The sequence below is a fragment of the Felis catus genome, chromosome A1, assembly GCF_018350175.1.
Source record: "Felis catus isolate Fca126 chromosome A1, F.catus_Fca126_mat1.0, whole genome shotgun sequence".
NCBI classification, from domain to species: Eukaryota; Metazoa; Chordata; class Mammalia; order Carnivora; family Felidae; genus Felis; species Felis catus.
Genome location: NC_058368.1, coordinates 114993327 through 115013133, shown reverse-complemented (window position 1 = coordinate 115013133; position 19807 = coordinate 114993327). Strand labels below are relative to the sequence as shown.

General features: G+C 37.7%; 1 protein-coding gene across 1 annotated transcript in view; it reads right to left on the bottom strand.

Annotated features, from left to right (window-relative positions):
- CTNNA1 (catenin alpha 1) overlaps positions 1-19807 on the bottom strand; it is a 176890-nt gene that overhangs the window by 34523 nt on the left and 122560 nt on the right. The window contains exons 8-9 of the mRNA XM_011282359.4: positions 11726-11806; positions 10262-10414 (exon numbers count right to left, since the gene is read on the bottom strand). Coding sequence (XP_011280661.1) covers positions 10262-10414; positions 11726-11806 — 234 coding nt within the window. The remainder of the gene's footprint in view (positions 1-10261; positions 10415-11725; positions 11807-19807) is intronic.

The window sequence follows — 19807 nt, the reverse complement described above, 5'->3', positions numbered from 1 at the left end:
TTAAAATGGTTGAGTCTGAGCTCTCAACAAGTCCAAAATAACAGTAACTCAACTTTGTAAACTTGACATGCATCAAGTGAGAAGTCCCAACTACACATCATATAAATTTCAGAACCACTCAAGAAACTTCTACCAGTTATTCCCAAATCCACAAGAGAAATGATGATGGAACAGAGGATAAGCCTCCAACTTTCCAATTTGAGGAAAGGGTGTTGGCTACCTTATTAGGAGTAACAAAATATCTTACCAAAAAATGAAGTATGCATGGATGATAGAAAAATTCCAAACTGGATTGTGGTAATGGATGCATACTTCTACAAATTTAGTAAAAATCAGAGTTGTACACTTAAAAGGGGTAGGTGTGAATTTTATACTCTGCAATTTATACCTTCCAACTCTTTTTTGGTTTTTGATGCAGGGCTAACCAGGTAATTGAGGGAAATTATCAGAGGCTAGACATAAGAAAGCAGAAATTCAAAGAGTTTTATAAAAGAAACCACTGAAAACAGTGCTTGCACAGGGGTGGGAAATAGAGAAATGGATATGTTCCATTCTGTGATTAGAATTTGGGTTTTTAATGGACCAATACACCTTGGCCCTCACAAGGTGAGGTGTCCCTAAGCAACTGGCAGAAGCAAATATAAATGGAAATTTTCTCTGATAGAAGGTCATCCAAGCCCAGGCCTCAAAGAATTCTCATATACAAAATTACAGGAAGGTAAATTTACAATAAAAATTGCAGGAAGTACACCAGGAAATAAGTTATCTTGGGCAGGAGTAAGCAAAACAATTGTGTAATCAGATTCATAATGACTACAGATACTCAAATGATCAAAACTAGAGTATTAAAAAATATATTATGTTAACAGAAATGAAAGAAAAGCAAACATACAAAGTTAAAATACAGTAAAAAATGACTAGCCATATTTAAGAAGGATCAAAGTAGAACTTCAAGAGAAAATCTGTAACTTCTATACCTCCTAGAAATTTAGTATATATCACGTACTGTTAAAAAGAGACGTACTAACCTGTAAAATCAAACTTAAGAACTTATTCAGGAAAACTAAGAAATTTTCACAATATGGAGACAATGCACAAAATTAAGAGACATGCAATTACACTGAAAGTATCTACTATTCCACCATGAGGGATTCAGAAACAAAGACAGAGAAAGGGGGAGTGGCAATAGTGAAAGAGAGAATGAAAAATTTTCAGAGTGGATGAAATATAAGTTTCAGATTTGTGAACACAAAGTCTAAATAGGGGAATAAAAAGAAATCCATAACCAGACATACTACAGTGAATCTTTACAACAACAAATACTCTAGTTTTAAAACAAGGTCTTAAAAACAGAAAGTAAATACAAATTATCCACAAAGTAAGCTCAGAAAGACTGACTGATGACTTAACAGCAATGACGGATGCCAAAGATGGGGAAATAGTATCTTCAAATCACTGGAGTTGGGGACCTGGCAGGGGGATAATCCTAGGACTATACATTCAACAAAACTGTTATCTCTAAGATTTGGGGCACAATAAAGACTAAAAACAACCCAAGATCATTTACTCCAGACAGATCTTCCCTCCCCCTACTAAGTTTGTAACAAAGATGCTTTAGGAAGAAGAGATAATTCCAGACAGAAGGCTTAACAACATGAAAGAAGAAATGAGAAGCAATGAAAATAATGTATCAACTACAATTTAAGCAAAGTTGAAAAAATGAATTCAGCAATACCAATAGTACCTAACTCATGGGACTAAAACTTACAAGAACCAAAGTACTGGACAAGGAGAAATGAGAAGCAATGAAAATAATGTATCAACTACAATTTAAGCAAAGTTGAAAAAATGAATTCAGCAATACCAATAGTACCTAACTCATGGGACTAAAACTTACAAGAACCAAAGTACTGGACAACAGTAACATTTAAGTTGGAGAATGACTGAAGTCAAAGCATTTTGAGATTCTTACATAGTTTCAAAAGGAGGAAAAGATACTGATTAGCCCTCAACCACTCAGTTAAACATGCATGCTAAAATATCCAGAACCACTACTAATAAAACAGAGTTTACCACTTCCAAACAAGGGGGGTGGGGGGAGAGGTGGGGGGGGGGGGGTGGGGGGAGAGGTGGGGGGGTGGGGGGAGTGGGGGGTGGAGAAGAGGAGGCGAGAGAACTCAATCCATGCAAAAAGGAGTCAAGACAGTTAAAAACAGAGGAGGGATGGAAGCAGAGGGTTAAGGAGAAAGAGAACAAAATGCAGCAGTTAAAATGAATCCACATGTCACAACCATAATGAATGTATATGAACAAAACTCTCTAACAGGAAAAAAAACTTTACTAAAGTGAGTAAAAATAAGTAAACATTACTCTTTATAAAATACATTTAAAACATAAACAAAAGTTGTACACTGTCTTTAAAAAGAAAGGATAAAGCTATGCTGGATGATCGGAAGGAAGCACTTGACTCACAGCCCTCTGTCCTCCCCAATTATGTCACTGGGAGGCTGAAGGCCACATGCCAGGTAGGCTCCTCACCAGATCACAGCTGTTCACACCTGAAGAATATGACCCTGTCTTTTAAGAGACAAACCACAAAAATTAAAAACAAATTTTTTTAAAAGGAAAATAATGTGGTGTCTGTCAGTATGCTGTATTAAAATGTCGAGCAACCCTATATATTTAATCATTCACTGACCCTTAAGTATAAATACATAAAAGCCCCATGTAAGGATTCTTTTCACATCTTTAGCATAGGCTTATTTCCCATGAAAGAAGGGGGGGGGGGGCATTCTCCCTCCATTCTAAGGACAAGAACTACACAACTGTGTTTCATCCTTTCCTTCTTGGTACCAGGAAGTTCAGTGCCAAATCCAAACTCAGTCATGGCAATTATAGTTCAAGATTGTCTATTATTCTTTTCCTGGTTCCTGATTTTCTACATCTACCTTATTTTATCATGCCTCTCTTTATTTGAAATAAGCTATATCAAATCTAATTTTAGGAAGAGGCAGGATACAAATATAAGCATCTCTAGTAACAGATTTGGAAACTGTGACTTTATTAAAACATGATAAATTATTTTAAATGGCTTTGATATTTGGTATTTTTTAAAGGCTTTTTAAAAGGCTTTCATTGTAAATCATCACCCAAGGAATCATTTCTATTTACTTGGTATCACATAGACCATTTCAAAAGTTCTCTATTTCTATCTAACTGCCTGAATAATCTCAGTACACCTAGAAAGTGTGCCTATCTAAACATCAGTTCATCAGCTCTACTGATGAGGTAACAGGAGGGCCTACTCTTCTGGAGCAGGGTAAAGACTGGGCAGGGTTTCTCTGATTACTCCTACCAATGCTCCAAGAGAAAAGAATGTTGATGTTCCCTGAGAACAAGGTTCATCTACTGCCTTCACTAGACCATCCCAAAATCTGAGTAGGTAGTTAAGTTCGACCAAAAACACTTGTTTGGGTATGAGATGTTAAAATAGTACACACAAGAAAGACACTTTTGTTTGGCGGAGACTCAAGCATGTGAACTTACAGACCTTTAAAAATGTGGAAAGACCAAGCTCAATAGGTTTAATAAATTCTTTTGGAATCCAAGGTCAGCATTCCCCCCAATGATACTGACTGCTTTAAACATACTACAGTCCTAGAAAATGGAAGGTTCATTTAATTTGCTATTTGCAGGCATTTCAGCCTATAGTATTATACAGAGGCACTGAGAAAAATACTGAAGCTGTCACAGGTGGATCACATAAGGTCAGTGTTCAATTCAAATGCTCCTTTACAGAGCCTTCTTCAAGGCCACTTTCCTGTACATTATGGGCAAACCACAGAATATAAGTTATAATGCAGATCGTTCAATTTGCAGTAAAAATACACACTTTAAGCCAATAATGTCATACCGTATGAAGTCCTGGATAATGGGAAATACTTTGGAGTGAGGGGTGGGCATGTGGCAACTCAACAAGTAATGATAATCCAACTCCAAAGCATAGCAGTTAGGGGTACCTGGGTGGCTCGAGTGTCGAGCATCCAATGTTTGGTTTCCGCTCAGGTCATGATCTCATGGTTTGTGAGTTGGAATCCTGCATCAGCTGGGAGCCTGCTTGGGATATTCTCTCTCCCTATCTCTCTGCCCCTACCCCGCTTGCGTTCTCTCTCAAAATAAATAAAAACTTAAAAAAAAAAAAGGCATACCAGTTACATTTACCTTCTGATTCTTAATACACAAAGTAATGAATGAGATACTATCTTATTGTAGCAAGTTCATAATGATAAAAGGCCTATTTTAATGCAATGTCTGGGGCTGAGAGGAAAGGAATACTAAATAATATATGTTTTTAGAGGCAAGATTTCATGAATGGCATTTTTCCTATTTCACTCTCAATTCGTGAAAAAGGACTCAGAAGAAAGCAAAATTAAAAGGAAAAACTGACTGCTCTTTAGCTATTAAGCTGCTCACAGCCAAAGGAGGTAGACTAAGAATGAAGCAATTAAAAAGGACACATGGGTATTGCTTCTTTCTGACAAAATAAATATTTTACCTCAATATGCTTAAAAATGAAGAGCAACATAAAGAAATCATTAACTTGATATGGGAGAAAGAGTCAAGTATAAAAGGTATTACAGTTACCCTGAAGCACAGCCATGATCTTTCATAAAAAGATGAAAGAAAAGCCCTCAGTGCTATACTCCAGAACAAAAGAAAATGGTGAAAAGAAGCGTCATGCCGCTCACCAGTAATGACCCTCAGCTCTTGCTCCCTTACTCACGGGCCTTGGGGACACACAACCTATATGCACCCCTTCACACAAGAATATGGGCTTCAGTATGATGTGGGAATGGATTCCACTGACAAATGTGGTATGAGACACGCAGAGGTCCCAGCCAGAACCCAAGAAAATAAGAACAACTTCATGGCAAATACTGTTATTTGCCTTTTCAAATAAAATCACAAAAGTCATTTACTAAGGATTGAATCGGCAGCCAGCCTCACACAGCCTTCCTGACACTAACTGTGCACACAGAGGGACTGGAGGAATTTGCTTCTGTTCTAAAAACTTAAGAGTCAGTATGTGGTTTTTAGTCTTGAAATTCATCTTGTATTTTCATCATGTGATATACAAGGAAGGTACCGTAAAAGGTTTCCATTTCTAAGTGGGTGTTATTCCCTAATACCACTCAGAAACTATGAATATATTTGAAGCAACTTTACATGACACCCCAAATTAAAGCATAACCCTTTTATACTATTTTACTTGGTCTGGGAAGAAAGTATTTCTATTAATGCAATAAATAAGACTTCCAAAAACCAAGTTAGCAAGTGCCAACACATCTGCTCCAATTTTATTTTGGTCATGTATTAAAATGCTACTTAAATAACAGTTTTAGCTCTGCTTCCATTTAAAACACTGATAAAACGGTTAACTTTTTTCACATATCATCTCAGCACCATTTATACCACACTGTACAAAATACACATACTATATAAATGTATTTTAATTGCTTCCCTCTCTCTAGTAGAACATAACCTTCATGGGGAGAGAGATTTTTGTTTCATTCGCTACCATCTCCCTAGTGCCTAGAACAGTGACTGGGACATATCAGGAACACTGTAAATATTTGTTGTGAGACTCCATCATAATTTTTTTTCTCCCACAACTCTAGAAAATCTGCTATTGGTTGTTGAAAGCTTGGTCCTAGCAAATGAAAATACTGCTCAAATCAACGTCACCTAATTTTTAAAAAGTTTCCAAATTTCCCCATTCATCTTCACATCCCAAAAGACTGTACATTTCATTCCCTCATATACACATGATACAGAATGAGAAGAATATCAAGTTTAATAACAATGGTGTTCAGTCATAACACAGAACTCTGAATTTCTCAAAGTGTGGTTCTGAGACCAGTAAGTGTGAATCCTCAGGGATGGTAGTCCAGGGATCTGAAGGTTGAGCACCTCAGTGACTTAAATGTTTATTACCTGAGAACTAGTACACTCACTCATCTGGTAGATACTGAGCACATACTTGTTCCAGGCACTGTTCTAGGCCCATGTTCTCAAAGAATTTACACTCTATTAGAGTATGGGGTGGGAAACAGAAAACATAAGAAAACAAAACAATCCCAGTAATTTTAGATAGTGAAAAATGTTATGGTGGCTATAAAACAGATGACAGGGTTAAAAAAAAATGGTGGAAGGTGGAATGGAGGGGATGAGGGATCCAGGAGAGCCTCTCTGCAGGGGTAACATCTGAGCAAAAGCCTGTGGGATGAGGGGTGAGAAGTGGACAGAACATTCCAGGCAGAGGGCCCAAGCAGTGCAGAGGACATAAGGTGGTGACATGTTTGGCTTCACTTCAATGCTAAAGAACACATTTTCTAACACTCAATAAATCAGACTACCCAGCTGAGGGATCAGACATGAGAGGAGTGCATCTAACCCCACAGAGCAGCTAACTGATACATGGGACCACTCAAATACTCATGGGAAAACTGGGGCGAAAAAAAAGAAAAAGAAAAAAAAATCTGTGGGAAGGTGAAAGGCAGCTGGAATCCACAAAGAACCTGCTAGAATATAAACTATGCTTCCTATGGTTATCCAAATATTAATAGCGTAATGATTGAAGTTACCAAAAGGGATACTGGAAATAATATAGATATGTTTTACCTAGGTAATTTAGAGTAAGATAAAAATAAAGGGATTCTAAATGGGCTAAACGGCCAACTATATACTAAGAACTGTTCAGTCGAGAATGATTTCTAGTGGCAGGCTGAAAGGTTCTAGGTATTTAAAATTTTTTCAGTAGCCACATTAAAAAGGGTGAAATTAGCAAAAATAATTTGGTGTTTCTAATCCCAAGACATTACATATCAACATGTAATCAATATAAAAAGCTAATGAGTTTTGTACATTCTTTTTTATCCATACCATATCTTCGAAATCAGGTGTGTATTTACACTTATGGTTCCTCTCAATTCACTGTGTACACCAGTAAAAAGATGGACAGAAGTAGCTGCAGAGAAGGAGAGTGTGGCTCCCTGTTGCTAACAACCAGAGAACCCACCAGTGCAATGTGAGGCCTGGGAGTTTCCCACTACAGAAGCACTCCAAGAAAAGAGAAGTAACGATTCATGGATGTTACACAGAAGTGGTTTTACGTACCAGAATGAGAATCTATGATTCTATGAAGAAAAAACACTCATTGGGGTGTGAAGAGATGGACCCAATTTCCTGAGAGAGAGCAGAAAACCTAGCTCCCAAGGGGGAGAACCTCCAAGGAAAAGAACAATGCAAGAAGAACCAGGTAAGAGAAATGGTAAGTCACCAGGTAAATGGCCAAACATAAAGCTACAGGAAACAAATACCAGCACGGTCTTACCTCTTCCATGTAGCTTTATGACTGTATAGCAATCGACCTAAAAATCAGGCATTTCACATTCCTTCAAGATGGGGAAGTGTCCTATAATAAAGAATGTCTGGTTTTTGTCCTGGTTTCCTGTGAGGAAACTTCTTCCATATCCATGAGATTTCAATCATGATAGGAGTGTCTCTGTTATTCATCATTGGCCCTGATGGTTTATGTTAACGAAGTAACTCCTGGTGGGCCCCTAGATAAGTAATGCTAAGCATTCTAGTGAGTTCTAGGAGTTGTTCTAGCACATTATCACACCTGAAGTGGGCCATGGGAAGCCCCATATTTGTAGCCAGTGGGTCAGGGTATGGGTAGCCTGGGGACCCTCCAAACTTGTGGCCAGCATTTGAAGTGAGGGCAGTCTTGTAGGGGGATCATGGAAACTCCTGAATTTATAGCGTCTTGGGTCATTAGTACAGGAGGCAGCTGACATCTACAGTGAGGGCAATCTTGTTGGGGATCATGCCCTTTTGCTGTGGGGCCTGTGCTAACTGCAGATGGTTAGCACAGAATTTTAATGCAGTATTTTAGAAAGACAAACATACCTGGCAGAATTCTCAATGGCTGCAGAATCAGAGCCCCCTCCTTTTCTGCTAGTGGCCTAACACCACTAGCTCTACTCAACTTTCCCACAAACTCTTCTCCTAAACCCCAGGAAAAACTATAAATGACCACAAAAATCAATGTCAGCTGACATTTATTCCAATTTAAGAGGGAACAGGAATGAAGAGAAAGGAAGTAACAAAACAATCACAATGAAGCGCCTCACTTTTGTTCAAAAAAAGTCCCTCACTTTTTCAGTGTTCATAGTAATACTTAAATCACAAAAGTCATGTGGGGAAGAGAAGCCGTGTCACTGAAGAATAAAGTTCTGCCATGAGTCAAGTATTGGAGCCTTCTACAACACTTTAAAAACTCATTTCCTTTTCAAGCACATATGCAATTATATATCCTAGTATCTCTATTACCATAAATGTAATTTAACTGTTTGGAGAGTGGTACTACAAAGCCTTTACTTGTGCCTCAAGCAATAAAAAGGCTGTGCCACTTAATACATATATAATAAGTATGGAAGGTGATGTGGGGGGGAGGGCACAGAGAGGAAAGAGGTGAGAAAGGGGTCAGAACTGAGTCGTGATAGGGAACACCAAACTCTAAACTCTAAGGGGCCCTTGGTTAGAAATGTTTGGAATTAAATAAAAAGTAGAAGCATGGACAAAGCTCCTGAAGCAAGGTCTCCAGGGCCATCAGGTCCACCAAATGCTTCTCAGTGTTCACTAAATCAGCAAGCTCAAAAGGCACAGTCCTCACTGCTGGAGGACCTAAAGCAAGTTACTTAACCTCTCTAAGCCTCAATTTCCTTACCTGAGAAAGGTATTATGGAAAATACATTGTATTTGAATATACCTGGTGCACAGTAGGTGCTCAGCAAGCATCAGTTGTGTTGGATGAGGATGATAATGCAGGTCCAAATAAAGAGTCCTCCAGCTGCAGTACTGACAAAGGCTGCCCTCTGAGGTTCGGGACCACACTGAGCCCTTTCCCATTCCACTACTGGTACTTGTTACCCCATGCCTTGGGCTGGCAGTGTCCCTGCATTTGCTCTTGCAGGCACATTTTCTAACATGTAGGCTACTTATAGGAGGTTGGCTTCCTAAAGACAATCTTTGTGTATTTGGAGGTACACCCCATGCTATCATTTGACTCTTGTGAAAAAGATAATGCTTAATGGAGACACAAAATGATATTCTTCTGCTCTTAACTCCAAATGAGAGAATCATTAACTTGAATAGAAGACTGACCTATGTATTCTGTACATAATTAATTCAGGTCAAAATAACATTTAATAGTCAAAGAAAACTAGATGTAAAATTCGTAATGCATTTAATGTTATTACTGATGTTTTCCTTGGAACGTTTTAACGGTATTAACCTGGCCTAATGTCACTATAAATCCAAATGCACAAGAAACACATTTTACATAAAAGGCCCATTTTCTGTTCTTACGTAGTAAGCAAATTACCAAATGGTCTACGGAATATCTTTTCCAAATATTAGATATTTTACGTTAAGGTTATAAAATCAAATAACTTCGGTATGTGTTTACTATACATGTCAATTTTTAAAGATAAAATAATAATGAATAAGTTGAACAATAATATAATTTCACTTATTAAAAGGCAGGACCAAGTCTAACTTACCTGGAAATTAAATAGCAATTCACCTCTCTTTTTTCTTGTCACCTTACAAAACAAGCACTTATATGAAGATTTTTACTGTTCAACCATATCTAATTAACAGCATGTTTCTTCAATTTTAAAATAAGATGAATGGACTGAGTCCATGTCTCAGGCAAAAAATTAAGCACTTGACATACATCATCTCTATTAGATTTAGACCTCAAAATAATCCCAAGAGAGTTATCAATAGTAACCTCATCTTACAGAAAAGAAATGGGAACTGAAAAAGGTTAGGTAATTTGCCAGGATGCAGCCTAGGATGTAAGCCATGAAATTTCTCCAACTTCTAGACACGACGCCCTTCTTATAGGGTCTTTTGAGTTCAGGTAGGTAATTATCTTTATTTGCATTAACATTAAGTGGAGATGTTAAGTTTCTAGGATAGGGACTATCTATATTTAACAATGTACAGAATTAACGTAAACTGACCAAAATGGTAGTTTGGGATGGATGTTAAGTAATAATAAAAGACTTTCATTTTATACGGATTGTATATTACATGAGCTTCCTAAAATTTTTAGCTGAGTAAATAACGTGATTAAAAATCACTACACTTCACCAAGTTACACAGTTAATGAAACTGATAATACACTTACCTCAATCAATTTGTTGGCATGTTCACGGAAAACTTGAGCATATTCCTTAACTTCTTTCTCATTTCCATTCTTTGCAGCTTCAATCAATACTAAAAGTGGAACGTTGGTTTCCAGGAATGAATCTGAAACATGGTCCATGACGGCTTTGCGTAGCTAATAATTAAATTGTAAAAATTTGATTTTATTTCTACTAAGAAACTAGACTGCTTTTTCTCTGGTACTTTTAAATCTTAGTGGAAGCTCATGATAGCCTGGCTGCACTTATATGAGGATCCCTCATGTAAGCCATGAAGTTATATAATATGGGACAGAGGAAACATGATCCTAAAGATAATGCTTATACTATAGTTATAGCATTTTAACAACAAAATCTTAAGTTTCAAGATAATATCCCCCTTTTGGGGAGAATTACAAAACTAAAACTTTTTTCTTAAAGGAATAGTACAAAGCTGAACAGAAAACAGCTCTGGATTGAATTGATACATATAGCCTTGGAACATATGCAATTATATTCCTAACTAAAAGTGAAAAGAGAGAATTAAGTACTTTCTGGCTTATCTGAACAGGGTTAGCACACTATGAACCTTAAACCTATTAACGGTTATCTTTATAACCGTTTAAGATATGACTTCACTAGAAGAAAAACAAAGACACATTCCATCTTTGCTTTTTATCAGACATGAACAATAAAATGTCTATTAACTCTGGAAACTATTATTACTACAATTTTTTTTTTTTTAAAGTAGGCTTCATGCCCAGCGTGGATCCCAATGAGGGAGTTGAATTCATGACTCTGAGATCAAGACCTGAGATGAGATCAAGAGTCGAGCCACCCAGGCACCCCACTGCAACTTCTTTTTAAGTCTTAATACTAATTTGATCACATTAGTAATAAAATTACTAATTTTATCACATTATGCATACAAATAATACATTTATCACATACATAATACATTTGATTTAACAAACGAAGAGATTCTTTCCTCTGTATTTACTAACTTGGAAAACTGAGCAACCCAAACATCTTTATCACCACCTATTTATACTGGAAGCACATCTTCACCAAGGATCTAAGGGAACTTCAAGTGTGTAATCAGAACGGGGCAAGTCAAATAACAGCAATTTCTGTCTCTCCTGTATGTAATCTAGTACCACAAGATCCTTCAGGGTATTTTCACAGGTCCCCAAGTCGTTTGAAATTCATTTTCTTACCTGTACATCCTTTTCACACTAAAGCTAATTGATTCAGTCCATCCCAGTGGGACTCCATTATTCCAGGTCCCCAAGAGATTTTATTAGCTAGTTAGAACCTTATTAGCTACCAAATAGAGATAGGCAGTTTCCTGTGACAAACCATCCTTTTACCCCAGTAAAATATATGGGCCAAATACTTCCTAGAATTTTAACCAAAACTACAAAACTGAAAACTTAGGAAAGCAATTGACACGTTTTTTCCCAGCTTACCTGTCTACGCAAGTCTCTAGTCTTCTTAGTCATTTTATCTATGGCAGAATTGAGTGCATCACTTCTTTCTTTACGTCCAGCCTGGAAAATAAGAAAATTACAGCTGATAGCTATTCTTGCTCAAATCAACATTTGTTTGTTTAACATTTATTTATTTTTGAGAGACAGAGACAGAGCGCGAGCAGGGGAGGGGCAGAGAGAGAGGGAGACACAGAATCCTAAGCAGGCTCCAGGCTCTGAGCTGTCAGCACAGAGCCCGACGCGGGGCTCAAACCCACAAACCATGAGATCACGACCTGACCCGAAGTCAGACGCTCAACCGACTGAGGCACCCAGGTGCCCCAAACCAACTTTTTTTTTTAAAGGCAATTTCTTGGGGCGCCTGGGTGGTTCTTCGGTTGAGCAACTGACTTCGGCTGGGGTCATGATCTCGTGGTCCGTGAGTTGAAGCCCCACGTCGGGCTCTGTGCTGAGAGCTCGGAGCCTGCAGCCTGCTTCAGATTCTGTGTCTCCCTCTCTCTCTGCTCCTCTCCCACTCATGCTGTCTCTCTCTCTCTCAAAAATAAACACTAAAAAAAAATTTTTTTTTAAAATACAATAAAAAGTAAATAAAAAGGCAATTTCTTTTAGCCCAAAGTTGGGAAATAAATGCGGGCAGGGCAGGGGAGAACCATGTGACTTTGTTCATAAAAACCTAACCTTACAATTCTTAGGCTCCACATTATCTGATGGTGAGAATTGATGGAGTTTTAACCAAAATAAAAGAATCCAGGAGATATGACTTTCACTTAAATGCTTCTGCTTGAAAAATTAAACTTAATATTTTAATTCAAGGTTCAGCATACACCAATTTCATTAAAGAACCAGCTCTCCTTGAACTGCAAGCAAGAAGAGATTACACCTGATTTTGATGAACTCTGAGATTTGAACAATGTTAAAATGTGAAAAATGGCACCTGGGACCAAAACAATGTGAAACAATGAATTTTAAAGTTAAGATGTACCATGACGGGTCAGAGTAAATAATGTATATTATGTAGCTCGAACAAGAATGCTTTGTAAGATTTCTTCAGCCATATATTTTTAAGTTCTAGGCTAAGCTTAATCCAATTGTATTGCACAGAAAGAATGTATTAGTCACTCTGAGACAGTTATGTAAATGGGCATTGCTCCAGGGTTCAGGAGGTTGAGATTTGCATCCGGGAACATTTTAAGCAGTACCAAAATAGACAGTAGCTGGAAGAAAAGGAAATAAAGTTAAGTTACCCCAGGGAGGACTAGCCACGTGCTTGGAAATATCTTGGTAAGACATCAGGTGAGTCAGACTATAAAGTATATTAAAAGTTTTTCCTTACTAAATACCCAGCCAACAAATGTGAAATAAAACATGTAGTAATCACAAGATAGATACAAATGGACAAAGGAATCTAACCCACTGTTCTACTTTTGGGTGTCCTCAAGGCATTCTGGTATAGATATGCCATCAGTACACAAGCCAGCACAGCAGGTGAATAGTTGGGATTGAGAGATGTGGTTTCATATTTTCTCAGTGCCTTTTATGTACATTTCTAACTCATTTTCTCTCTTATCCCACATCTATTAAATGGGGACAATGACACTTGTCCCTCTGCCCCTATCTCCATTGGTTGTAAGAAGAGAAAACAGAAGAAATGTTAAGATATATAGGCTATGTAACAGAGGACAAAAAGATGACAAGACGGGATTTTAGGAATACAGAGAGTTGAAACACAAGTGCTAAATTAGTACGTTCACTATCAAATCTGGCTAGGGTCATATCCATTATCTTTTCCCCCAATAGTACTGTATTGCCAATAAAGTTAAGTAGTTCAGTAATATTAATAAGTAAAAAAAAAAAAAAAACAACGGGGGGGGGGGGGGGGATCTCAACAAAACTGATTGAAGTATGAGAATTTCTACCTGCAGGAATAAACTGTGATTTACTCATAGCCTTCAGTCAGAAAATAACTTGACAAATATAATTAGTTACAATCTCAAAGATCAAAAGAGCAGGATCTAAGGCAAAGGTGACTAAAACTGAATTTTTTAAAAATCAAATTGACCTCATAACTAATGCCTTAATGAGGAAAGTCTCAGTACCTTCCTTAGACACACAAGTGCACACTTCAAGAAAACTTCTCCCAGTCATGTTTGTCGTTTTTCCTAGCCACATTTTAGGATGTTTCTAGTAGATCATTTATTCCAGAAAACATTGACTATCTAAAACCCAAAGGATGGGCTAAATGACCTCATGAAAACTCCAACCCCTTGTAACCTCGAATCCCCAGAAACTTCCTCAATTTGTGCAGAAGGATTTACTCTGCAAGTTACATAAAGCAAATCCTCAAACTTGATTTGAGGGGAATTACAGCCAACAGCAAAATTTACTTTAAGATGCAACCCAGACTATGAATCTGTTAAATCTGTACTTGTCAAACTACCTTAAAAATCAATTTGTCTTTCTTGTTACTGTAGGAAATAAAAGTTTATGCCTCATTGATCAGGAAGGGACAGTTCAGAAGCAGTTATTCACTGAAGCTTTTAGCTTATACTAGACAGACCACCTTTTAAATCAAAACCCCTCTAACACACACACTCGCACGCGCGTGCAACTTTAGAATTCCAATCATTTAAAATAGGGGTAAGTACACACGCATCTACACACTTACAACCTTAAAAATGAGCTTGATGAAATTGGAAAGGTTGCTTATTTATAAAACAAGATTTTACTTCTCTTTGAAATTAAAAGTCTTAGGATCTTTTAATTCTAGTTTTAGCTATGTCAAAGTAAAGGTGCTCATTTAACCTTTAAAGTAAATGATTCTCAACTCCTACCTAATTGAGAGACTCTATTCCATCTAAGCAGAGAGGCTACCTAGGTTCATTCATATTTGGCATATTTGTCCTGCTAACCAGTGACAAAAGGGCTTTCTGAAAAAAATATTAGGCATATTTGGGGTTTCAACATATAGGTTCTCCTCAGCAAGTTAATAGCAGCTGAACAGAGGAGAGAAACTTCTTAGCTAGATGGCTTCTAGCAACATAGTTCTAGCTGGGACAGCAAAAGGGCTTTCAAAATCCATCTTCAACAGAAGCATAAAGAAGCCACTCCACCTGCCTTTTGCGTGGCCAGATAATAAATTCTATTTATTTAGACACACTTTTTACAGAGCACCTACTTTGTATCCACTGGAGTAGGCAGGACTAGCCACAATCCTTCTTTCAAAGAGTTTACAATCTGAGCTAAAATAATTCAGAACAACATATAATTCAGCAATACTCTGTATTGTGCTGGGCCTGGTAGGAGTTCTAAATGAATTAACAGTGGGTCAGAGTAATAAGAGGAAGTTATGCACAAGATTACATTTAAGTCAGGCACTGATTTTTTTTTAAATTATTAATAACTGAACCTTTCAGGAGGATTTTACCCCATTTTTGGTGGTAACCTGTGAAAAAACAAGCATTTTTTTTTCTTCCAAAGACCAGACCCTTGCCTCACAAAGTAATCTTTTCTCCTATAACAAATTTACAACTCCCCCCAAACCACTCCTACCTTTGCCAAAGATGACACTATCGCACTGTTGTGACTGGTGCCTATGTCCACAATTATTCACCCATACCCTACAACCTCTCAACTCTAGTTCTAGTTGGGCTCTAGCCCAACTCTTCCCATTCGGGAAGGTATGAAATGTGTCCCTGGCACAGCTGGCGGCATCTCAAGGTACATTTTAATCCCTATAAATAATGTGACAAATGTTCCCAGGTGAGCCTACAAAAGCCTACTCAACCTAAAAAGTAACAGTACAAAATAAACAGCACTTCCAGGGAAAAACAGAGTGAAAACTTTTACAGTGCTTCCAGTGAATGAATCTATGGCACCATTCCACCAAATCCTGGGAGATCAGAACCAAATGTGAACTATTCCTTTATCTTTCTGGAGAAAAATATGACAAAATCTAGGATGGGGAAAAGTTAGAGAGCCAATACGAAAACAGTCCAGCACAAACTGATGCATGTAGCTGAGATATTCTAATCTCTTTTTTCTTAAAACAGATGCTAATATTTACACATTAAATAGCTGCTGTAAGTTAGAAAGTTAACAGAAGTACAAACAAGTATTTAAAGCAAACAGATACAAAAACTAAGTATATGAAAGTCGTAAAATAAGGCCTTAATTTTGAAACTATTAATAACCCAGAAAAAAAGAATAAGATGACCCAACTGTGAGGATATTTCAGAAGGATTTTAACATGCTCATTATCTTGGAATATCAGGCTAAGAACTGTTGATAAATCATGGAACTCTTCTGATTTCTATGTTGATTAACAACAATTAAAAAACTTTCTAAAGGGCTCTGATCTTCTTTGCCCTACTTAATTAAGATAATGTGTTAACAGGGAATCTTTGTTTACTGACAATTTTACAACATCTCATGCTCATCCAACAGGTACTAGATCTTGAACATAATATGTCAAGGGTGTGTTTGCTTTATTTAATATAAGGAAGATTCTCATCAGTTTTGCCATTCATTAAAATTACCTATAGGGGCGCCTGGGTGGCTCAGTCGGTTAAGCGTCCGACTTGGGCTCAGGTCATGATCTCACAGTCCGTGAGTTCGAGCCCCGCATCGGGCTCTGTGCTGACAGCTCAGAGCTTGGAGCCTGCTTCAGATTCTGTGTCTCCCTCTCTCTCTGACTCTCCCCCGTTCATGCTCTGTCTCTCTCTGTCTCAAAAATAAATAAAACATACATACATACATACATACATACATACATACATAAAAATAAAATTACCTATATAAAGTAAAGACTTTTAAAAGGCAATAAGTGGAAGAAATACTTATAAAATATCTGGGAAAAAAATAATTTCTTTAATAAAAGAACAGTTTACAAATCTTTAAGAAAATGACCAATTTCAAGTGAGAATGAGCAAATGAAATACACAGTCCACATGAAGGAACAAAATGACAATACACCTATATACAACATGATACTCATTGTTACTCATAAGAGAAACAAAGAAAAGAAAGCTTTTTTTACCTATTAGATTCACAGGTATTTTACAATATGTTGTGGGGGTGGGGAAGGAGTTGGTGGGGTGGTTACTGAACACTTACAGACTTCTGGGGGAAGTATGAAATGGTTTAAAACTTTTCGGAAGGCAATGTGGTAATGTCTATCAAATTAAAAACAATTTTTTTAATGTTTATTTATTTAAAAAAATTTTTAATGTTTATTTATTTTTGACAGAGAGAGAGAGACAGAGCATGAGCAGGGAGGGGCACAGAGAGAGGGAGACACAGAATCTGAAGCAGGCTCCAGGCTCTGAGCTGTCAGCACAGAGCCTGATGCGGGGCACGAACCCATGAACTGTGAGATCATGACCTGAGCCGAAGTTAGACGCTCAACCAACTGAGCCACCCAGGCACTACTATCAATCTTAAATAGACACACTCTATAACCTAGTGATTTTCTGGTTCAGAATTTATATAAAATCTTGCCTAAGGATGCAAAGATATTAAAAGGGTATTCATTTTACACTGTCTGCAAAAGCCAAAAGGCTCAAAACAAACTACATGTCCATATACTATAGAAGAGCCATACAAGGGGAAACTATGAAGCCATTAGACACCCCATATCTCACACTCTCCCTCTCTGTTTCTCTGTCTCTCTCTCTCTCTCTCTCTCTCACACACACACACACACACACAAAGAAGCAGCAGTAGAGAATCAACTCCCACAGGATGTCAAGCCTTAGCAGAACCATTTCAGTAATACGGGTTAATCTCAACCACAGCTATAATGTTGCCATACTGTAAGACTCTCAGAATAAGAAATGATCTTGTTCTCTTTGGACCAAATTTTTGTTACTGATTTTCTTTGCACTGATGACATCACATGTTCAATTTTTTATTTTTTTTATTTTTATTTTTTGCTGGTCTCGGCACATGTCGCTGTCCTTCTACTCCAGACTTCTAAAGGGAATGACATTTCCCAGGTTCAGCAATGAAGACTGCCAACATCTAGTCAATATACATGCAAATTCACCCTTTTAAATTTACCCAATGGGGTCAAAAAGCCTTTAAAATTGGAAGGGATTCTTCAAGAAAATATGAATGGATATCTTAACTCTTAATTCTACTCTATGCAAATGGCTTTTTGTATACCTGTGGGCCACCTATGTGGGTAGGATGAGAAACATATCTAAACAGAAAACTACTTGTAAATGCAGAGGGAGAAGCAGGAAGGACAAATCCAAACTTAGCCATATTTCAGAATTTAAAAATGAAGCCTGCCACGTACAGAGGGAGAGGGAAACATGAACACGAGGTAGCCACTGGCAGAACAAGAATAAGAAAAGGGTTTGGCAATACAAATTTCAATCAGTCTGTGCATTAACCAAGACTTTAAGGGGCGCCTGGGTGGCTCAGTTGGTTAAGCATCCAACTCTTGATTTTAGCTCCGGTCATGATCTCATGGTTTTGTGAGTTCTAGGCCCGCATGGACTCTGTGCAAACAGCACAGAGCCTGCCTAAGATTCTCCCTCTTTTTCTGCCCCTTCCTCCCTCCCTCTCTCTCTCTCTCTCTCTCTCTCTCTCTCTCTCTCTGACTCTTTCTCTCTCTCTCTCTCTCACACACACACACACCAAATGAATAAGTAAACTTTAGAAAAAAAGATTTTAAGATCAGCTCTATTTGGTCTGAGGTCTATGGTAGACAAAATAAAAGATCTTCATGGCTGAAATGTACCTGTGCCCAAACTTCTACGGAAGATTTTCCCTCACCTAACGTCCAACATAGGTGTATCACCCAAAGATCTATTGCTGAATTACCTAGCCCTGGGCACAGAACATAACTCTAGCACAACAAAATTAGGCTGTCACATGATCCTAGCCCTGCCACCCCCAACAGCAACAACTATCAAAAAGTACATGCCTCCAAAGCTAGAAGAAATCCTGAACTTTTTAAGTTACAGCATCAAAAGGAACACAGTTCACCATCCCTAGCAAAGCCACCACTACTTCTTACTACTTTCTCAATCATGTTTACTAAGAGAACAAAAGGACTTTTAAAAATCAAAATCAATGGAGGGCAGGGATAGGGACAAAGATCTAGTAAAAAAAGGGGGGGGGGGGGATTCTGGAGGCCTTATGTGGACAACTTAGTTTTTAAAAATGCTTTTTTTTTTTTTTTTTTAAGGAAGATGTCCAACCACCCACATGTTTATTTACATGCAACAGTGGTCTAGTGAGTGCCAACACTGTAGGAGCCTAGTGTTCTGAATGCTCTCAGATCCTCTGGCTCCACCTGTGACTATCAACTACTCTTTAGACAATATCCAATACAATAGATTGGTAAAGCCATCAATTCTTACATTACAAACTCTATCTGCCTCTGTCAGGTATGCTTTGTTTCTTGGGAAGATAACAAGCTAATGTTCAGCATCAACCTCAATGATTTTTCTTTTTCTTTTCTTTTTTTTTAAAACAGCGAATCAACAGTCACATATCTGCCTTCAAATATACACGGTTTGAAAGCAGTGAACAACTCTAGGATTTACTGTAGTCTTCTCTCATCTTCCTTCCTCCCTCTCTCCAAAAGAAGGCTAGTAAAACCCGCTTACTCTAAGGTAGGCCCAAATATGAGGCGGCCAAATAAGAACACTGAAAGGTTCTTACAAGGGGACATACTGAGACCCACAAAATCCAGGACCTCCACCCTAAAAGTGACTATTACTTTTTGATAAACATGAAGAGTTTCTCCAAGTTATCAATCAAGACTTGTAGCAAGAAGATTTATTTTAACATTACTTCTCCAGGGCACCTTTTGTGCAACACCACGGGTGCTAGAGTTATTACAATTTTTGGATTTGGGCATGATTTAAAAAACATTTCACTTTTTAGCATAATGCAAAATTAAGCTTCCACTCTCCTACAAAAGAACAGAAAACTCCATGTATATATCTGTACATCTGCTTCTCCAAGCTGAGAAATAATTCTCTCTAATCAGTAATTCATATTAAAAACAAACTTTCATATAGAGTAGCTTTCATGCATGTAACTACA